This window comes from Hyla sarda, chromosome 2 (genome assembly GCF_029499605.1).
Source record: "Hyla sarda isolate aHylSar1 chromosome 2, aHylSar1.hap1, whole genome shotgun sequence".
Taxonomy (NCBI): Eukaryota; Metazoa; Chordata; class Amphibia; order Anura; family Hylidae; genus Hyla; species Hyla sarda.
This window is the reverse complement of record NC_079190.1, coordinates 51459013-51475615: the sequence shown is the minus strand read 5'-3', so window position 1 is coordinate 51475615 and position 16603 is coordinate 51459013. Positions and strand designations below refer to the sequence as shown.

General features: G+C 45.5%; 1 protein-coding gene across 5 annotated transcripts in view; it reads left to right on the top strand.

Annotated features, from left to right (window-relative positions):
• ATP8A2 (ATPase phospholipid transporting 8A2) overlaps positions 1 to 16603 on the top strand; it is a 955662-nt gene that overhangs the window by 884016 nt on the left and 55043 nt on the right. For all 5 annotated transcript variants that reach the window (XM_056561782.1, XM_056561783.1, XM_056561787.1 and 2 more), the window contains one exon: positions 15083 to 15171. In XM_056561782.1, the coding sequence (XP_056417757.1) occupies positions 15083 to 15171 (89 nt within the window). The remainder of the gene's footprint in view (positions 1 to 15082; positions 15172 to 16603) is intronic.

The following is a 16603-nucleotide window of genomic DNA, read 5'->3' as shown; positions in this document are numbered from 1 at the left end:
TCATAGCTCATCCGGGGCTCTGACATGTGGAATATATGGGGTTACCTTTTGTCAAGTGCAGGACCTGACATTTCTGCATTGAGGATTTATGGTGTTTCTCTAAGCAAACAATGTGCTCCCAAAAATGTGTTGTCTCCTACAAGGAGGCCATATAACATTGTCTTCTCTGAATACACTGTCTCTACGGGACAAAATAAGCATCTGGTAGTTAAGAACGGGCCAGGCAAAGAATGTCATAGGTCAATGTCACAAAATAGTTGAGGGCCTTCTTCTTAACTGTGAGCACTTAGGGTTGGTGCTATGCTTTAAAGTGATGCTAATATTACAATAAAAAATGTCCTTTATCTGCCAGATATATTTGTAGTGGTTTATAAACTGGCAATTTCCCCTTCCCCAATTACCAAAACAAAGTGGTCTATGACATACACTATATGGAGAACAAAATTAAAGGGGTACTCCCATGGAAAACTTTTTTTTTTTTTTAATCAACTGGTGCCAGAAAGTTAAACAGATTTGTAAATTACTTCTATTAAAAAATCTTAATCCTTCCAGTACTTTTTAGGGGCTGTATACTACAGAGGAAATGCTTTACTTTTTAGATTTCTCTGATGTCATGACCACAGTACTCTCTGCTGACATCTCTGTCCATTTTAGGAACTGTCCAGAGCAGCATATGTTTGCTATGGGGATTTTCTCCTGCTCTGGACAGTTCCTAAAATGGACAGCAGAGGTCAGCAGAGAGCACTGTGGCCATGACATCAGAGAAATCCAAAAAGTAAAGCATTTCTTCTGTAGTATACAGACCCTAAAAAGTACTGGAAGGATTAAGTTTTTTTAATTTACTAATCTGTTTAACTTTCTGGCACCAGATAATAAAAAAAAAAAAAAAAAAAAAGCTTTCCACTGGAGTACCCCTTTAAGCCCAACCTTTTAGTCATTGAATTTAGTCCCATTGCCACAGGGGTATAATATCCAACTCCTTCTAATGCAGTTTCCTTTGCAAACATCTGTGAAAGAATGAGGCCTTCTAAAGATCTCACTGAATTCCTGTGTGATCATGTATTAGGATGCCACCCCTGCAACAAGTCAGATCATGACATTTCTTCCTCCTAGATATTCCACCATCATCTGTTAGTCACGGCCACGCCCCTCAATGTAAGTCTATAGGAGGGGGCGTCACGCCCCCTCCTATAGACTTGCATTGAGGGGACGTGGCCGTGACGTCGTCACGAGGGGCGTGGCCAACCCCCGAAGCGTGAAAACAGCATTCAGAACTGTGGTGTCTGAGGGGGAAAGGTGGAATAGGGTGTTGCGAGTGGTAGTAGTGCAGGGTGCTGTTTTAACCCTTTATTGTCGTGACGCCAGGGTGAGGTTTCCTCAAAGTAATAGTCCTACCGCCAACTGTCCCACAAACGGCAGGGAGAAATAACGGAATGTCCACAGCAGATATTTATGAAAACCGGAATAAACTTTACTGCATATTTTATGCAGGTAACAAAACAGTCTTTGCATAGAGAACCGTAATTCAGGTTCCTCACAGGTTTGCTGGGACTTCTGAGATATCAATGAGCTTTGATTTGCTAGCCACTGTGCTACTGGATTTATAATAGTTGAGTTGCAGTAGTCACACAGGATTTTAGTAGTTTTGAGCTTTGAGTAACTCACGGTATTGTGGCTGCTAGGTATTAGGCTGAAGGCCTAGCTTGAATTGATGATGATATATGAGATGTGCTTTCTCTGATAGTCCGGAACCAAGAGACAGATTTAGTGGCAGCAGCCCCTTATATATATTAAGAGGGTTGGTACACAGCTCATTGGTCAGCCAAACCTGTCAGTCCTGACCCAAGGAACTCTGGGTATAACACATGATTCAAAGGTCCTTGAACCATACCATAACATAAATTATTTAGAGGCACGTGACCTCTAAGGTCCTATACAGAGGTATACTATAATTAAATATATAAATATATATACATTTATTTATTCTATTAAGAGGCGACTAGGGGTAGCCCTCCAGGAGAGCCCTACTAGCATGGAAGGACTCTGGCTGAGGGGACCTTAGGCAGAGGGACAGGACCAAGTCCTGTACCGGGACACCACAGAACATTTATTTCCGAATGATGGCCAGTGGAGTACCCCTTTAATGTCACCAATCTGGCTTTAAAATCTGCACCAAAACTGTGAGGCAGGAGCTTTATGGCATGGGTTTCCATGGGCCTTCTGCATGCAAGCCGTTACCAAGAACAAAGCCAAGCATCAGATGGATTGGTGTACAGCTGCCAATGTGTTCTGTGCAGTGATGAATCACGCTGCTGTAGCTGGCGCCTGATGAACTAGTCTGGGTTTTGTGTTTGCCAGGGGAACATTTCCTGCCGGACTGCATTGTGCCAGCTGTAAAGTTTGGTGTAAAAAAAATAATGCTATGTGGTGGTGTTCAAGGAGTTGGACTAGGTCCTTAGATCCAGTAAAGCAAAATCCTAACGCTTGACGCGCGTAACTGGCTTCTTGTTCCTGTTCGTGTCCTAAATAAATTGGATTTTATTTGCATTTGAGCTGGATCCTACCGTCCTTGTTTTCTCGATTGTGTGGTGTTGTCCAGCACCTGGATCCGTGCTCCTTCTGTTCCGGGTGGGGTGAGCTGGCTGGAGTTTTCTCCTTCCTTTCTTAATACATCAGCATACCAAGATTTTGGACAATTGTCGCTTCCTACTTTTTGGGAACAGTTTGGGTTTTGCCCTTTCCGGTTTCCCCTACACAACACCAAACTAAAACAGATTATGAGGCAGGTCCTCCTATCAATGACTAACTTCACTTCAATGGGCAGAAAATAGGATGGGATGTCCTAAAAGCTCTGGTGGGTAGAATGTGTAGGAGTCCTCTTACTTTTGACCATATAGGATATGTTCTTCCTTATGTTGTAGATGACCAAATCTAAGTGTTAAAGGCGAATAATACACAATCCTCTGCATTTACCCCTTCCTTGTGTTGCCAGTGGCATTAGGACCATTCCTGGCTATATGCATATAGACATCATAGAGGGGATCTTCTAGAAACAAGTTCAATGCCTTCTAATGGGGCAATGTTCATCCGGATGTAAATGAGCTTCCTTTACCATTGGCATAGATTACAAACCCAAAGGATCAGTAATAGCTTATCATTATGTGTGGTGACCCGGTACAGAATCACATGTTCTTCTGTACTCCTGCCCATCCTGTGTGGCAGATGCTGTTCAATGTCCGTCATGGTTCCCCTCGCTATATCTCACAGTATTACACTTGCTACTTACTATCTCACAGTATTATGTAAAGCTATGCAATGGGTAATGTATTGTATTTTCTATGCACTTGTTACCTTAAGAATCCTGTTGCTAAGGACCTTGTTGGTAAGTCACATATTCACCACTGAATACTCCCCTTATCTGCCCAATGGGATCTTTCTAAATTGTGCCCTTATATACTGTAGCTAGAGTTCAGAGCGCAGATCTTGCTGAGATACAGTTTGGTGAGGAGTGAAGTCTGTCTGTGAGGTGGATCTGAAAGGAGGCCTGAAGCCTAGTCCAGCAACCACGCATCAACTACAAGTCAACCCCACAACCGAGGTGAAAGTCAAAGCCTTGCGGTAACCTTACAGTCTTGGGGATATTATACAAGTCAGGCCAGCAAGTTTAGTAAAGTCCCAGTCTCCAAAGTATAGTGTGGACTGCATCAGTCATATACAGCACATCAACTATAAGTCCCAGCAAGCCGATAAGCTTCCCTAAGTTCACCCTGCAATTCCTTCACGCTGATCTGAGCTGTAACGGATTGTACCATTTTTCCAACCTCAGTAAAGCAAGACAGTTAACCTTGCGTTGGATTGATTATTTGCCCTGTATCCTGGCACAGGTGAAGCTGGCCTACCTCAGGTGGTGTATAAGTCAACCATGCCCTGGTGTCACGATAAGGTTAAGTACACACATTACCCTGTCCGACACCACATATGAGTGTGGCCATCCGCGAAGACTGTAGACTTGGGCCTGTAAACGAATTCTTCCCAGCAAGGGTATAACTATATAAGGTGCAGAATCAGCAGGTCTACCTGGGCCTCATTTCCTGCCACTTAGGAAGACACCAGTGTCACCAATGTCCCATACTGGTTTTGCATCGAGGCACAAGAACTTTGTTACATCTCTGATGCCCAAAACCCAAATAGTTAATGAATTTGAAAAGTGAGAACAAGATATGTACACAATTTACAAGAACATGGCTCGTAACACCTTGAGGCACTCCGTTTCAGGAAAATAAAGTATAAAAAACCTAGTGGCTGTAAAGTGCTGGTTTCCTCCGATCAGACACTACAATGGCCGCCTGGGGAAAACTTTGGAGAAAAGTTACTAGCATGATACCACATCCTCTCCAAACACAGCAGAAGAGCACGTACTACATAGATCCACGGACAAGTATATACAGTGGTAATACGATGGTAATCCGTTCCAAACGGATACGATGGTAATCAACATACGATGGTAATCCGTTCCAAAAGGACCATCGTTTGTTGAAACCATCGTATGTTGAGGGATCCGTGCAATGTAAAGTATAGGACAGTGGTCTACAACCTGCGGACATCCAGATGTCGCAAAACTACAACTCCCAGCATGCCCGGACAGCCAATGGCGTCCCCGACGCTCCGGCAAGGCCTCTGCTTTCCCGGCATCCTCGCTCTCCATCGCCGCCATCACATTGCTACGCACGCCGCTCCTATTGGATGATGGGACGGCGTGCGCACCGACATGATGACGGCGATGGAGAGCGCCGACGATGCAGGGGATCCCGAAGAGGACGCGCCCGCGCCGGAGCCCCGAGGACAGGTAAGTGATCGTCAGCGGACCACACGGGGCACTGTTAACGGCTATCCGGTGGCAGCTGAAGCAGTCTGCGCTGCCGGATAGCCGTTTATGCGATGGCCCCGATATTCAAAAGCATCGTATGTTGATGCTGCCTTCAGCATGCGATGGTCTCTGAGAGGCCATCTTATGTTGAAATGATCGTATGTCGGGGCCATCGTAGGTCGGGGGTCACTGTATGTATATTTATAGCAATACAGAAGATGACAGATAGACTTTAGAGGAAATATTCTACGCTATGCTATGACATAATTCACAGACCTGCACTGTATGTTTAAAGCTGGTAGTAAAGGTGGCATTTATGATGAATGATTCACAATCCCCTCATATAGAATGCTGGCCACATTGCCCGTACCACAGTCAGAGTCGTGTTAGACATGATTCGGTTTTATGAATGTCATTTTTTACAGATTCCCCCTTGAGAATCTCTTAAGATAGGATCCCATTAACTGTTATTGCAAGGAGTTCAACATATCCGCTGGCTCGCAGGTGTATAAGGCTATTAAAAGTATAATAGACCCTTTGAAGGATGTTGAAAAAAGTTACACAAATAAACTCTTTCTGTGTGTGCCAAAATCTCTGTTCACTATTCCCTGGAGATCCCCCGCGCCTTTTGTGACTGAGTTTGATAGGACCCAAAGAGGATAAAAGCCAGACGGTGCAGAACTTAATATTTAAAGCAGATTTCCCTTCCAGTAACATAAAGCCATCAATACACAGTTAAGCAGTTTAACAGTTGATATTCTTGTGTGTTGGGTCGGAGAACTGTTTTCCAACGCCGCCGTGTTTTAAAGGCAGTCAACCATCAGAAGAGACAGGAATTCCTATACACAGCATGGCTCACTGACTCTGCACAGGACCAGAAAGCCATACACCTAGAAGACGCCTTGTAAACTTTCAGTCCAGGTTAAAACAGCGGCTGAAAGTCATCTCCACCTGACAGATCTCTGACAGCACTTGTGAAATGAGTTGGTGGTCCCAATTTATAAAGAAAGGCTCAGTGCATTAGTGTTCACCATTAAATGGGTGCCAGCCACAAGTGACAGGCTGAATAGAGATAAGTGCTGGACAATGGAGAACCTAAGTATACAAGGATCCAGGGAGCCCCCGCAGCATTATCTTGTGGTACGACATGTAATGAAGTCCTTCCACAATGGAACTTGTTTAGTAGAGGCTTAAAACGACACAAGTCCTAAATTGTTCCTTAGTTACTCTTCAGTATATAGTAACCTTGTTTGTAAGGATGAAAAAGACATAAATTCATCTATGTCCATCTAGTTTAACCGAATATCTTGTTATATTAATCCAGAAGACAGCAAAACCTTCCATGTGACAAAAGATAATTTTCCCTATTTTAGTCAAAACATTTTTTTCCGACACCAGAAAGTCATCCGGGCCCCTTTTGAACTCTTTTATGGAGTTTCCTCTTGCAAAGAGTTCCATAGTTTCATAGAATCCTTTTCTGTGTTCGTGTAGAAACCTTGTTTTCTCTAGACTTAAAGGGGGTACTCCACCCCTAAACATCGTGTCCCCTATCCTGGAGGTGGTGTGGGGGCATGAATAGTATGTACAGCTTAGATTTTTTTTTATTTTTCATAGCAGACAGCCTGGGCTTTAAAAAAACAAACAAAAAAACAACACTTCCTTTTGAGTCCCCTTCTAAAGGATATCCCCTTGTTATAGATACAGTCCTGGGTATAAACAGATCATGGTAGAGATCTCTGTACTGCCCCCTGATATATATATATATATATATATATATATATATATACTAGCTGAGTACCCGGCGTTGCCCGGTTTTTCCTTCCTAATCCTTGTTGGGGAGGAAAATAAACAAAGGAGGAAGCTTTTGACTTCATATCCCGTCCTCATATATTGTTGTCATATCCCGACCTCCTATCCCGTCATCATATCCCGACCTCCTATCATGTCCTCCTGTCATGTCCTCCTATCCCGTCCTCCTTTCCCGTCCTGCTATCTCGACCTCCTTTCCCGTCCTCCTATCTCGACCTCCTTTCCCGTCCTCCTATCCCGTCCTCCTATCCCATCCATCTATCCCGTCCTCCTATCCCATACTCCTTTCCCGTCCTCCTTTCCCGTTCTCCTTTCCCGTCCTCCTATCCTGTCCTCCTATCCCGTCCTCCTATCCAGTCCATCTATCCCGACCTCCTATCCCGACCTCCTATCCCATCCTCCTATCCCGTCCTCCTATCACGACCTCCTATCCCGTCCTCCTATCTCGACCTCCTATCCCGACCTCCTATCCCGTCCTCATATCTCGACCTCCTATCCCATCCTCCTATCTCGACCTCCTATCCCGTCCTCCTACCCCGTCCTCCTATCCCGTCCTCCTACCTCGACCTCCTATCCCGTCCTCTTATCCCGTCCTCCTATCCCGTCCTCCTATCTCAACCTCCTATCCCGACCTCCTATCCCGACCTCCTATCTCGACCTCCTATCCAGTCCTCCTATCCCGACCTCCTATCCCGACCTCCTATCCTGGTCCTCCTATCCCGGTCCTCCTATCCCGGTCCTCCTATCCCGGTCCTCCTATCGCGTCCTCCTATCGCGTCCTCCTATCCCGACCTCCTATCCCGTCCTCCTATCCCGTCCTCCTATCCTGACCCGTAATATGTGTACCAGTTATTGAAATATCTCCAGCCGTACAGAAGTTATGTGGGAACACACATTTCCCATTGATTTGCATGGGACTTTAAACAAGAACCCTGACCCTCACAAATGGTGGTAGTTGAGGGTTAAATTAACTATCCTATATTTTAAGTGGACATATAAGTAACATGTGACCAAGTATTATCAAAATACCTCCAGCCGTTTGGAAGTTATGCAGTAACATATATTTCCCATTGACTTGTATGGGACTTTAAACATAAGCCCCGCCCCTGGCAAATAGGGGTGAGTAAGGGTTAAATCACCTATCCTATGTTTGTTGTTGACATATAAGTAACATGTGTGCCAAGTTAATATCTTTAGCGGTTTGGACGTGATGCTTGAACATACACACATACATACATATATACATACATACGCACACACGTTGAGTTTGATATATACATATATATATATATATATATATATATATATATATATATACACACACACACACACACACACACACACACACACACATAGTTATTAGGTCGCCCCTCAGCCATCTTTTTTCTATGCTAATTAACCCAATTAACCCAATTTTTAGTCCTCACATTCTGTGTATTACTTAGTTTTCCCACCATGAAACCCTCTAATGGCTTTCATCTTGTGTATCTATGCCACTTTTGATGCCCTTATGATGTAACTTGACTTGGCAGCAACTGCCTGACGCTGGTTGCTGTGTTTACTGTCAACTAAATTTCACTCATAATGGAGGATAAACTTACAGGCTTATGGTTTCAGGGATCACTTTTTGACCCCATATGGAAAATGACATTTGCCAGTCCTGGGGAGCAGATCTTGTCATATAATCCTGGCCCCAACAAGTCTATTATAATGGCTTCTGGTAAATTTCATCAGGTTCCATTGTGGTGTCCATCATTCTTTCTGTCAGATGAGAGATGAGAATTTTGACCAGAGCCTCCAACATAACCATGAACTAAGTCTTACTTGATATGTTACTGTGAACCTGCCAGGACTCTGCCTTCATATATTGAAATTCCAGCCGCCTAACCACATTAAGCAGTAACTACCCCATATGTGTTAAAGGGGTACTTCACCCTTAGATATCTTATCCCTTATCCAAAGGATAGGGGATAAGATGTCTGATCGCAGGGTTCCCACCTCTGGGGACCCCCGCGATCTCCCTGCTACACACAGCGTTTGTTTAGAGCGTCATGTGCAGTCATTTAGAGCATCATGTACAGTGCAGGAGGCTCGTAACGTCACGGCCACGCCCCCTAAATGCAAGTCTATGGGAGGGGGCATGACGGCCGTGACGTCCCCTCCCATAGACTTGCATTGAGGGGGTGTGGCTGTGAGATCACGAGCAGGGCATGACCATGGCATCACGAGTCTCAGCCCTGCATCGCCAATCATCCGGCACTGGATGTCTGGGGTGCCACAACCAAGATCGCAGGGGTCCCGTGCGCTGAGACCCCCGTGATCATACATCTTATCCCCTATCCAAAGGATAGGGGATAAGATGTCTAGGGGCGGAGTACCCTTTAAGGCCCCCATACATTTCAGTCAAAAGTCAGCCAAACCCACAGACATCGGCTGGACTGATCAACTATCAGAAGCATATGGCGGCCTCCTGACTGTCCACTGATGGATGATGTCGGGGAAGGATCACATATGTTGAATTTCATCTGTAAAAAGATAAGCTGCTGCTTACTCCTTCTCTTTCTATTGAGAACACATAAAAGTTCAGCTGAGTTAATGTTTATGGGGAGATTTGGAGAGAGATGTCAGCCAACCTCAATTTCTTTATCACAACCTCAGGTGGACCTAAGTTGTGATAAAGAAATTGTTTGCCGAAAATATAAGAGGGTGTGGCTTGTGGTAGGGGTGTAGCTTCGGAGATGTGGGGCTTGTGGAGTGAGATGGCTGACCTGTGATGAAGAGATTGTGGGTGTATCAAGCAAAAATTGTGTTTACGGCCTTAAAAGAGTACTCCAGGATAAGAAAAATTATAAGTTTCAGATCGCAGGGGGTCCAACCGCTGGGGCCCCCCGCGATCTCCCGTACAGTCCCCGACAGTCAGCGGCCAGAGGGTGTGTCCGACCACCGCATGACGCAGCAGTCGACACGCCCCCTCAATACATCTCTATGGGAGAGCCGGAGCGCTGCAATCAGCAGCCTCCGCCTCTGCTATAGAAATGTATTGAGGGGGCATGTCGGCCGCCAATTCATGCGGAGGTCAAAATGCGCTATTTCGGGAAAGAACTGAGGGCCCCGTACAGGAGATCATGGGGGGCCCCAGCGGTCGGACCCCCCGCGATCTGAAATTCATCCCCTATCCCTAGGATAGGGGATAAGTTTTCTTATCCTGGAGTACTCCTTTAAGCCAAAACAAAATGTGGTGGCCCAGTACGGGAGTTGTTTCCCCTGTACCCTTGCTGCCCTGTCAGGCAGCCTCCCTGCACTGTCCCCTGGGCCCACCCTGCATCTGTTCTACTGTAATTGTATACTATCCCCTATGTTCTGTATATAAGAATGTTGTACCGGCGACCACAGGGCCGACGGCGTGTGACGTCACGCCTCTGCCCCCATGTGACGTCACGCTCCGCCCCTCAATGCAAGCCCCCTCCCATAGACTTGCATTGAGGGGCGGAGAGTGAGGTCACACGGGGGCAGAGGCGTGACGTCACACGCCGCCAGCCCCGTGATCGACAGTAATCAGACCCGGAGCGAACACGCTCCGAGGACTGATTATAAACAGGGTGCCGCGTGCAAGATCACTGGGGTCCCCAGCGGCTGGACTCCCGCGATCAAGCATCTTATCCCCTATCCTTTGAATAGGGGATAAGATGTCTAAGCACCAGAGAACCCCTTTAACATGTGATCATCAGTTGTCATGTGAGTTGTCATGTGATTGTTACCCAGGTGGTATCAGTGACCAGGTGACTTAAGGGTGACCAATGGGGACCCCCCCCCCCCCCCCCATAAAATCCCTGGGAGGAGTCTCTCTCTCTCTCTTAGTTCCTGAGTCTTTGCTGAGGTGCAGTTTGCTGGACCAACATGCTCACCAGGAGATGCGGAGCTAGTGAATTATGATATTGGTAGTTCCTTAGACTTGCATAGGACTATAGACAAAAACCCTGACCCTCGCAAATGGAGGTGGGCTAGGGTTAATTTGAATATCCTATATTCTTAGTTTATATCTAAGTAACATGTGTACCAAGTTTCATCTAAATATATTTAGCCATTAGGAAGTGATGCTGGAACATTATTCATGAAAAGTGGAGTAGGTGAATGTCTTTTTACATAAATTCATGTGGTGGAAACTGTGTACCTGCACCTAATGCCTGTGTACCTGCACCTAATGCCTGTGTACCTGCACCTAATGCCTGTGTACCTGCACCTAATGCCTGTGTACCTGCACCTAATGCCTGTGTACCTGCACCTAATGCCTGTGTACCTGCACCTAATGCCTGTGTACCTGCACCTAATGCCTGTGTACCTGCACCTAATGCCTGTGTACCTGCACCTAATTTATAGCACGGTGCAGGTCATGTGATACATCTAGTGCTGATTTCTTACTTCAATACTCCACTTTGTATGGTGCTTCCTCTGCAACTTTTTGTGTGCCTTTTTAACCTGTGCAACAACAAATATGCAACTTTTTAATAATGCGCTTTTTGCATAAATAATTAAATATAAAAAAATAAAATAAATGTGTGTGGTTCCCCCTATTTTTATTCTCAGCCAGATAACAACCAAGCAGCCTAAATAACGCCAGCCTGTTACCACCTAGGCCCAGGAGCACCATTTTGATACTCCGGGCCTGTTGGTGCTGGCTCTTCATGGCACCTCTGTGGCGGTGGATAGCTGTTTTTGTGGCTAACACTAAGCCCCGGCTTTGTAATGGACTCCATCTATTAGACAGCTTCCACTACTAAACATGTTAAGTAAATAAATCACAATAAATAAATAAAAAAACACATGTTTAAAAAACTTTTATTAAAAAAAACACTCCCCCACAAGCCCTCGTTAACCATTTTATTAATATTAAACAAAAAAAATGCTGGTCTTCGATGTGGTCTACTGAATCCGAAGTAGTCCACAGGATACACCGATCTGAAATGAGATGAAAAAAAATAACACGGAAAATAGGTTACCGTATATACTCGAGTATATTTATATGTATTTATACTCAAGTGAACTCTTCGCCTGTCAATCCCTTCTCAGTGGTCTTCAACCTGCGGACCTCCAGATGTTGCAAAACTACAACTCCCAGCATGCCATCGGCTGTCCGGGCATGCTGGGAGTTGTAGTTTTGCAACATCTGGAGGTCCGCAGGTTGAAGATCACTGAAAGGGATTGACAGGCGGTGATGATGAAGGGGGGGGGATGATGTCGAGGGGGATGATGACAGAGTGAGGATGACAGGGTGATGATGACGGGGTTGTTAATGACGGGGGTCTGGATGATTACATGGGGGGGATGCTGTATTTCCCACCCTAGGCTTATAGTCCAGTCAATAACTTTTCCTGGGTTTTTGGGGTGAAATTAGGGGCCTCGGCTTATATTCGTGGCAGCTTATACTCGAGTATATACGGTAATACTGTACATTTATGGTGCTCTTCCCTGGGGAGAACGCCCATAAAGCAGGGTTTCCAGACAGGGAGCCTCCAGCAGTTGCTAAAATACAACCCCCATCATGTAATTTTTTGGAATACCTGAGTGCTGCTTTATTGTTATATGTATATATTTCATCTGCACGTGTTACCTTGAGGCTAGCAGAAATCTGTTCCAATCTATGGCAATTTTCCTAATTCCACAACTAGGAAACAGGACAATCCAAAATCAACCCTGCTGCGGCCTGTTTATTTTCTGTACATTGGGGAGTTAAACAAAACAGGCCGCTGTGTGATTTCAGCTGACAGAGCAGCAAAAATTTTACAACCATCTTGTCACTTGGACAACAGCAAAGGATTTAGCACCTAACAACTGATAAATGCCTATGTGACCACCTGCCCTTTGTCTTCCCTGAGCTGCTAAGTATGACTCCATTACTGCACAGCCGCCCATAAATAAACCTGTCTGGGTGTTGTGGCTGCAGACCTCCTGACTTCTACATCACTAAGGCTGGGTTCACACCACGTTTTCTTAAATACGGTTCCCGTATACGGTTTGGAGGAGGGGGGTGGGGCTTAATCGCGGCGCCCGCACTCAGCCATATTCGGGAACCGTATTTAATGCAAGTCTATGAGCCGACCGGAGTGAACCGCAGCCTCCGGTCGGCTTCGTTTTCGGCCGTATGTGGTTTCCCGACCGCAGGCAAAAACGTGGTCGACCACGTTTTTGCCTGCGGTCGGGAAACCGCATACAGCCGAAAACGAAGCCGACCGGAGGCTGCGGTTCACTCCGGTCGGCTCATAGACTTGCATTAAATACGGTTCCCGAATACGGCTGAGAGCGGGCGCCGCGATTAAGCCCCGTCCCCCTCCTCCAAACCGTATACGGGAACCGTATTTAAGAAAACGTGGTGTAAACCCAGCCTAATGGAGTTTGGAAACACATACAGGGTCGGAAAGGAATTCTGTGCTTTCCGATTTTCCAAATGTTCAGCATTATAGAAGGGTTAGGGCTGATGTATTTCCAAGCAAAAATACTTATTTGCAGGGGAAATGATCATTTCATGACCATCTTCATTAGTGGTCTCCAAAGTTTGGACCACAGTTTGGAGACCACTGATCTACATAGTATAAGGCAGATGCTTAGGAAAGTTGTGGTGCTTTTTGGGGAGTGGCATGGCTGCAATACCTTACTAACGGGAGGAGGGGTGCTGCAATACCTATGTAACTAATGGGGGGCTGCAATACCTACCTAACTAATGGGGGGGGGGGCTGCAATACTTGCCTAAATAATAGGGGGCTGCAATACCTACCTAACTAATGGGGGGGGCTGCAATACTTGCCCAAATAATAGGGGGCTGTAATACCTATCTAACTAATGGGGGGGGGCTGCAATACCTACTTAACTAATCGGGGGCTGCAATACCTACCCAACTAATGGGGGGGGGGCTGCAATACTTGCATAAATAATAGGGGGCTGCAATACCTATCTAAGTAATGGGGGGGCTGCAATATTTGCCTAAATAATGGGGGGCTGCAATACCTATCTAACTAATGGGGGGCTACAATACTTGCATAAATAATAGGGGGCTGCAATACCTACCTAACTAATGGGGGGGGGCTGCAATACTTGCATAAATAATAGGGGACTGCAATACCTAACTAATGGGGGGGGGCTGCAATACCTACCTAAGTAATGGGGAGGGCTGCAATACTTGCCTAAATAATAGGGTGCTGCAATACCTATCTAAGTAATGGGGGGGGGGGGCTGCAATATCTACCTAACTAATGGGGGGGCTGAAATACCTATCTAACTAATGGAGGGGCTGCTATACCTACCTAACTAATGGGGGGCTGCAATACCTACCTAACTAATGGGGGGTGGGCTGCAATACTTGCGTAAATAATAGGGGGCTGCAATAACTATCTAACTAATGGGGGGGCTGCAATACCTACCTAAGTAATGGGGGGGCTGCAATACTTGCCTAAATAATGGGGGGCTGCAATACCTATCTAACTAATGGGGGGGCTGCAATATCTGCCTAACTAATGGAGGGGCTGCTATACCTACCTAACTACTCAGGGGCTGCTATACCTATCTAAGTAGTGCATGCTCCCTACCTTCCTGGGGATTCCCTACCTATCTACCTGAAGTATTCCCTACCTACTTACTGGGGTCATCCACCAGATTGGGGGGAGGGGGGTCGCTAAAATGTCCTTCGCCTGTGTAGATGAAAGTCCTTGCATTGGCCCTGGGTAAAGATTAGTACAGAACATGTAACACCTCCCTGTACTGTAGGGGGCGCTACCAGACAGTCAGTCAGTGCATACGTTCAGTAACACAGGGGTTTTACCAGTGAAATGCCCGTTCTGATTGGTCAGTTCTTCCAGCCATTGACACTTTTTCGCCTGCAATTCAAAGTCCCATCAACGATGGGCTTTTTCTGGCAGAATTCCACCAAAACAGTGAACATGTTGATTCTTTTGGCGGAATCCAGATCCACAAGGAACTTCCACTGTGTACACTGAGCAGCAGAATCCCATTAAGATCTATGGGAGTCTGCTGCAAGCGTATTCCTCTTGGAAAATCCATAGTAAGAGTTAATTGCACATTAGTCTACATGTCTGTCTAATGGGACTGATAAAAACATTTAAGCAAGTAAGTACGGGTATCCTGCTTTAATAAACAGATCTTTATATTAAAAAAAAAATAAAAAAAGGAAATATATTTAAAATATATGTTGTATTAAATAAACCAACAATTGTAAATGATTAGTCCATTTATTTATAACTTTTGCAACCTCTATATCTCTGCAGAAGTATTTTAGTTGTAGTTGTCTGCTTGTCACCAATTGACTTGTTACATTTGCCTCTTGTCTTGACACAAACCATAAATGTGAAGCTTTGTTGCTCCTTTGCTGTAGTTTTCATGATTTCCCTTATATTCCAGGCTGGGATGGTTCTGAAGTGTGGATACTTCTGGCTTGGATTATTGCTGGTCCCCGCTGCCTGCCTCATACGAGACGTGGTTTGGAGAGCGTAAGTCACTTTTTTTTATCTTTATCAATGCAGATTTTATTTTAGTTCAAATTGTCCTGGGACAAGTTATTCCGACTTGGAATTACCAGCTAGTTATATATCTATGGGGAAAACAGAGTATCAAACCAACATCTCTCTCATTCCAGCACCCAAGTGTGTTGTGGCCTTCTTAGAGACTTTACATTACCTATTGCTCCAAATAAAAATGAAGACTGCCGTATTGTATAAAGGGGTTTTCCCAGACAAATTTTATTAATAACTTATCTTCAGGATGGGTGGTGAATTTCAGATTGGTGAGATGCCAAGACTCGGCACCCCCTGCCACCTGCCGACATGCTAAATCTGACAGCCCCGTACATTGTAGGTAATTAAAGCTCAAGTCCTACTGAAATGAATGAGCAAGAGATCCGTAGATCCAGATCAAAAGGATTTTTAGGAAATCTCAACCTATATATCTTACAGGGGTTGTCCCAAGAAGAATATTGTTTATAATTAACTCCATCTTTACATGATGAACTTTGATGAACATATAACCAAGTACTTCATAAATAATGTAAGAGTGGCACATCCTGTTGCTTCTGTTCAGTAGCTTTACTGTGTCCACCTTAGTAAATGTGCCAAGGTGGGCACACATGGTTAGTCTTGCTTCTCTGTTCTCCACCTGGTATTTGGTGGATTTAGATGCCTCTAAAGCTGCAGCATCCTCTCTACTTCTTAAAGAGGTACCCTGCCCCTAGACATCTTATCACCTATCCAAAGGATCTGATCTCGGGGGTTCAGCCGCTGGGGACCCCATGATCTCCCTGCTGCACCCAGCGTTGGTTTAGAGCCACGGGTGCAGCGCCAGAGACGCATGACGCCTCCACAGCCATGCCTCCCATAGACTTGCATTGAGGGGGCGTGGCCGTGATGTCACAAGCAGGGCATGAGCGTGATGTCACGAGACTCCACCCCGCATCGCCAGTTATCCGGCACGGAGCAAAGTTCGCTCCATGCACCAGATGTGTTGGGTGCCGCAGCAGAGATCATGGGGGTCCCGCCTTTGGACAGGGGATAAGATGTCTAGTGGCGGAGTACCCCTTTAAAGCTTTCATACATTTATCAATTACTGTTGCTCAAACGTTTGTTATTTCTCCTAACCTCCCCATAGAAATGAACATCTGTCATGAACGTTCATGTGTTCTGTATGGGGAGGGGTAAGTCTCAGCCAGACATCTATAGCAGTGGCTTATCTCTTAATAAACAATAGTGTCGAACATTAGAAATCCAATCCCCTGACCCTTTTCTCAACCTACATCCTCTGTTGGTAGAGAGTCAGAAGGCCAAGTCGGCAGCAGCTGATTCGGCGACTTTAGTTTAATGTGTATGGACACCTTTAGAGAAGAGGCCTACCACACCAAGGATCCCTACACATACTTTGTGGAAAACAGAG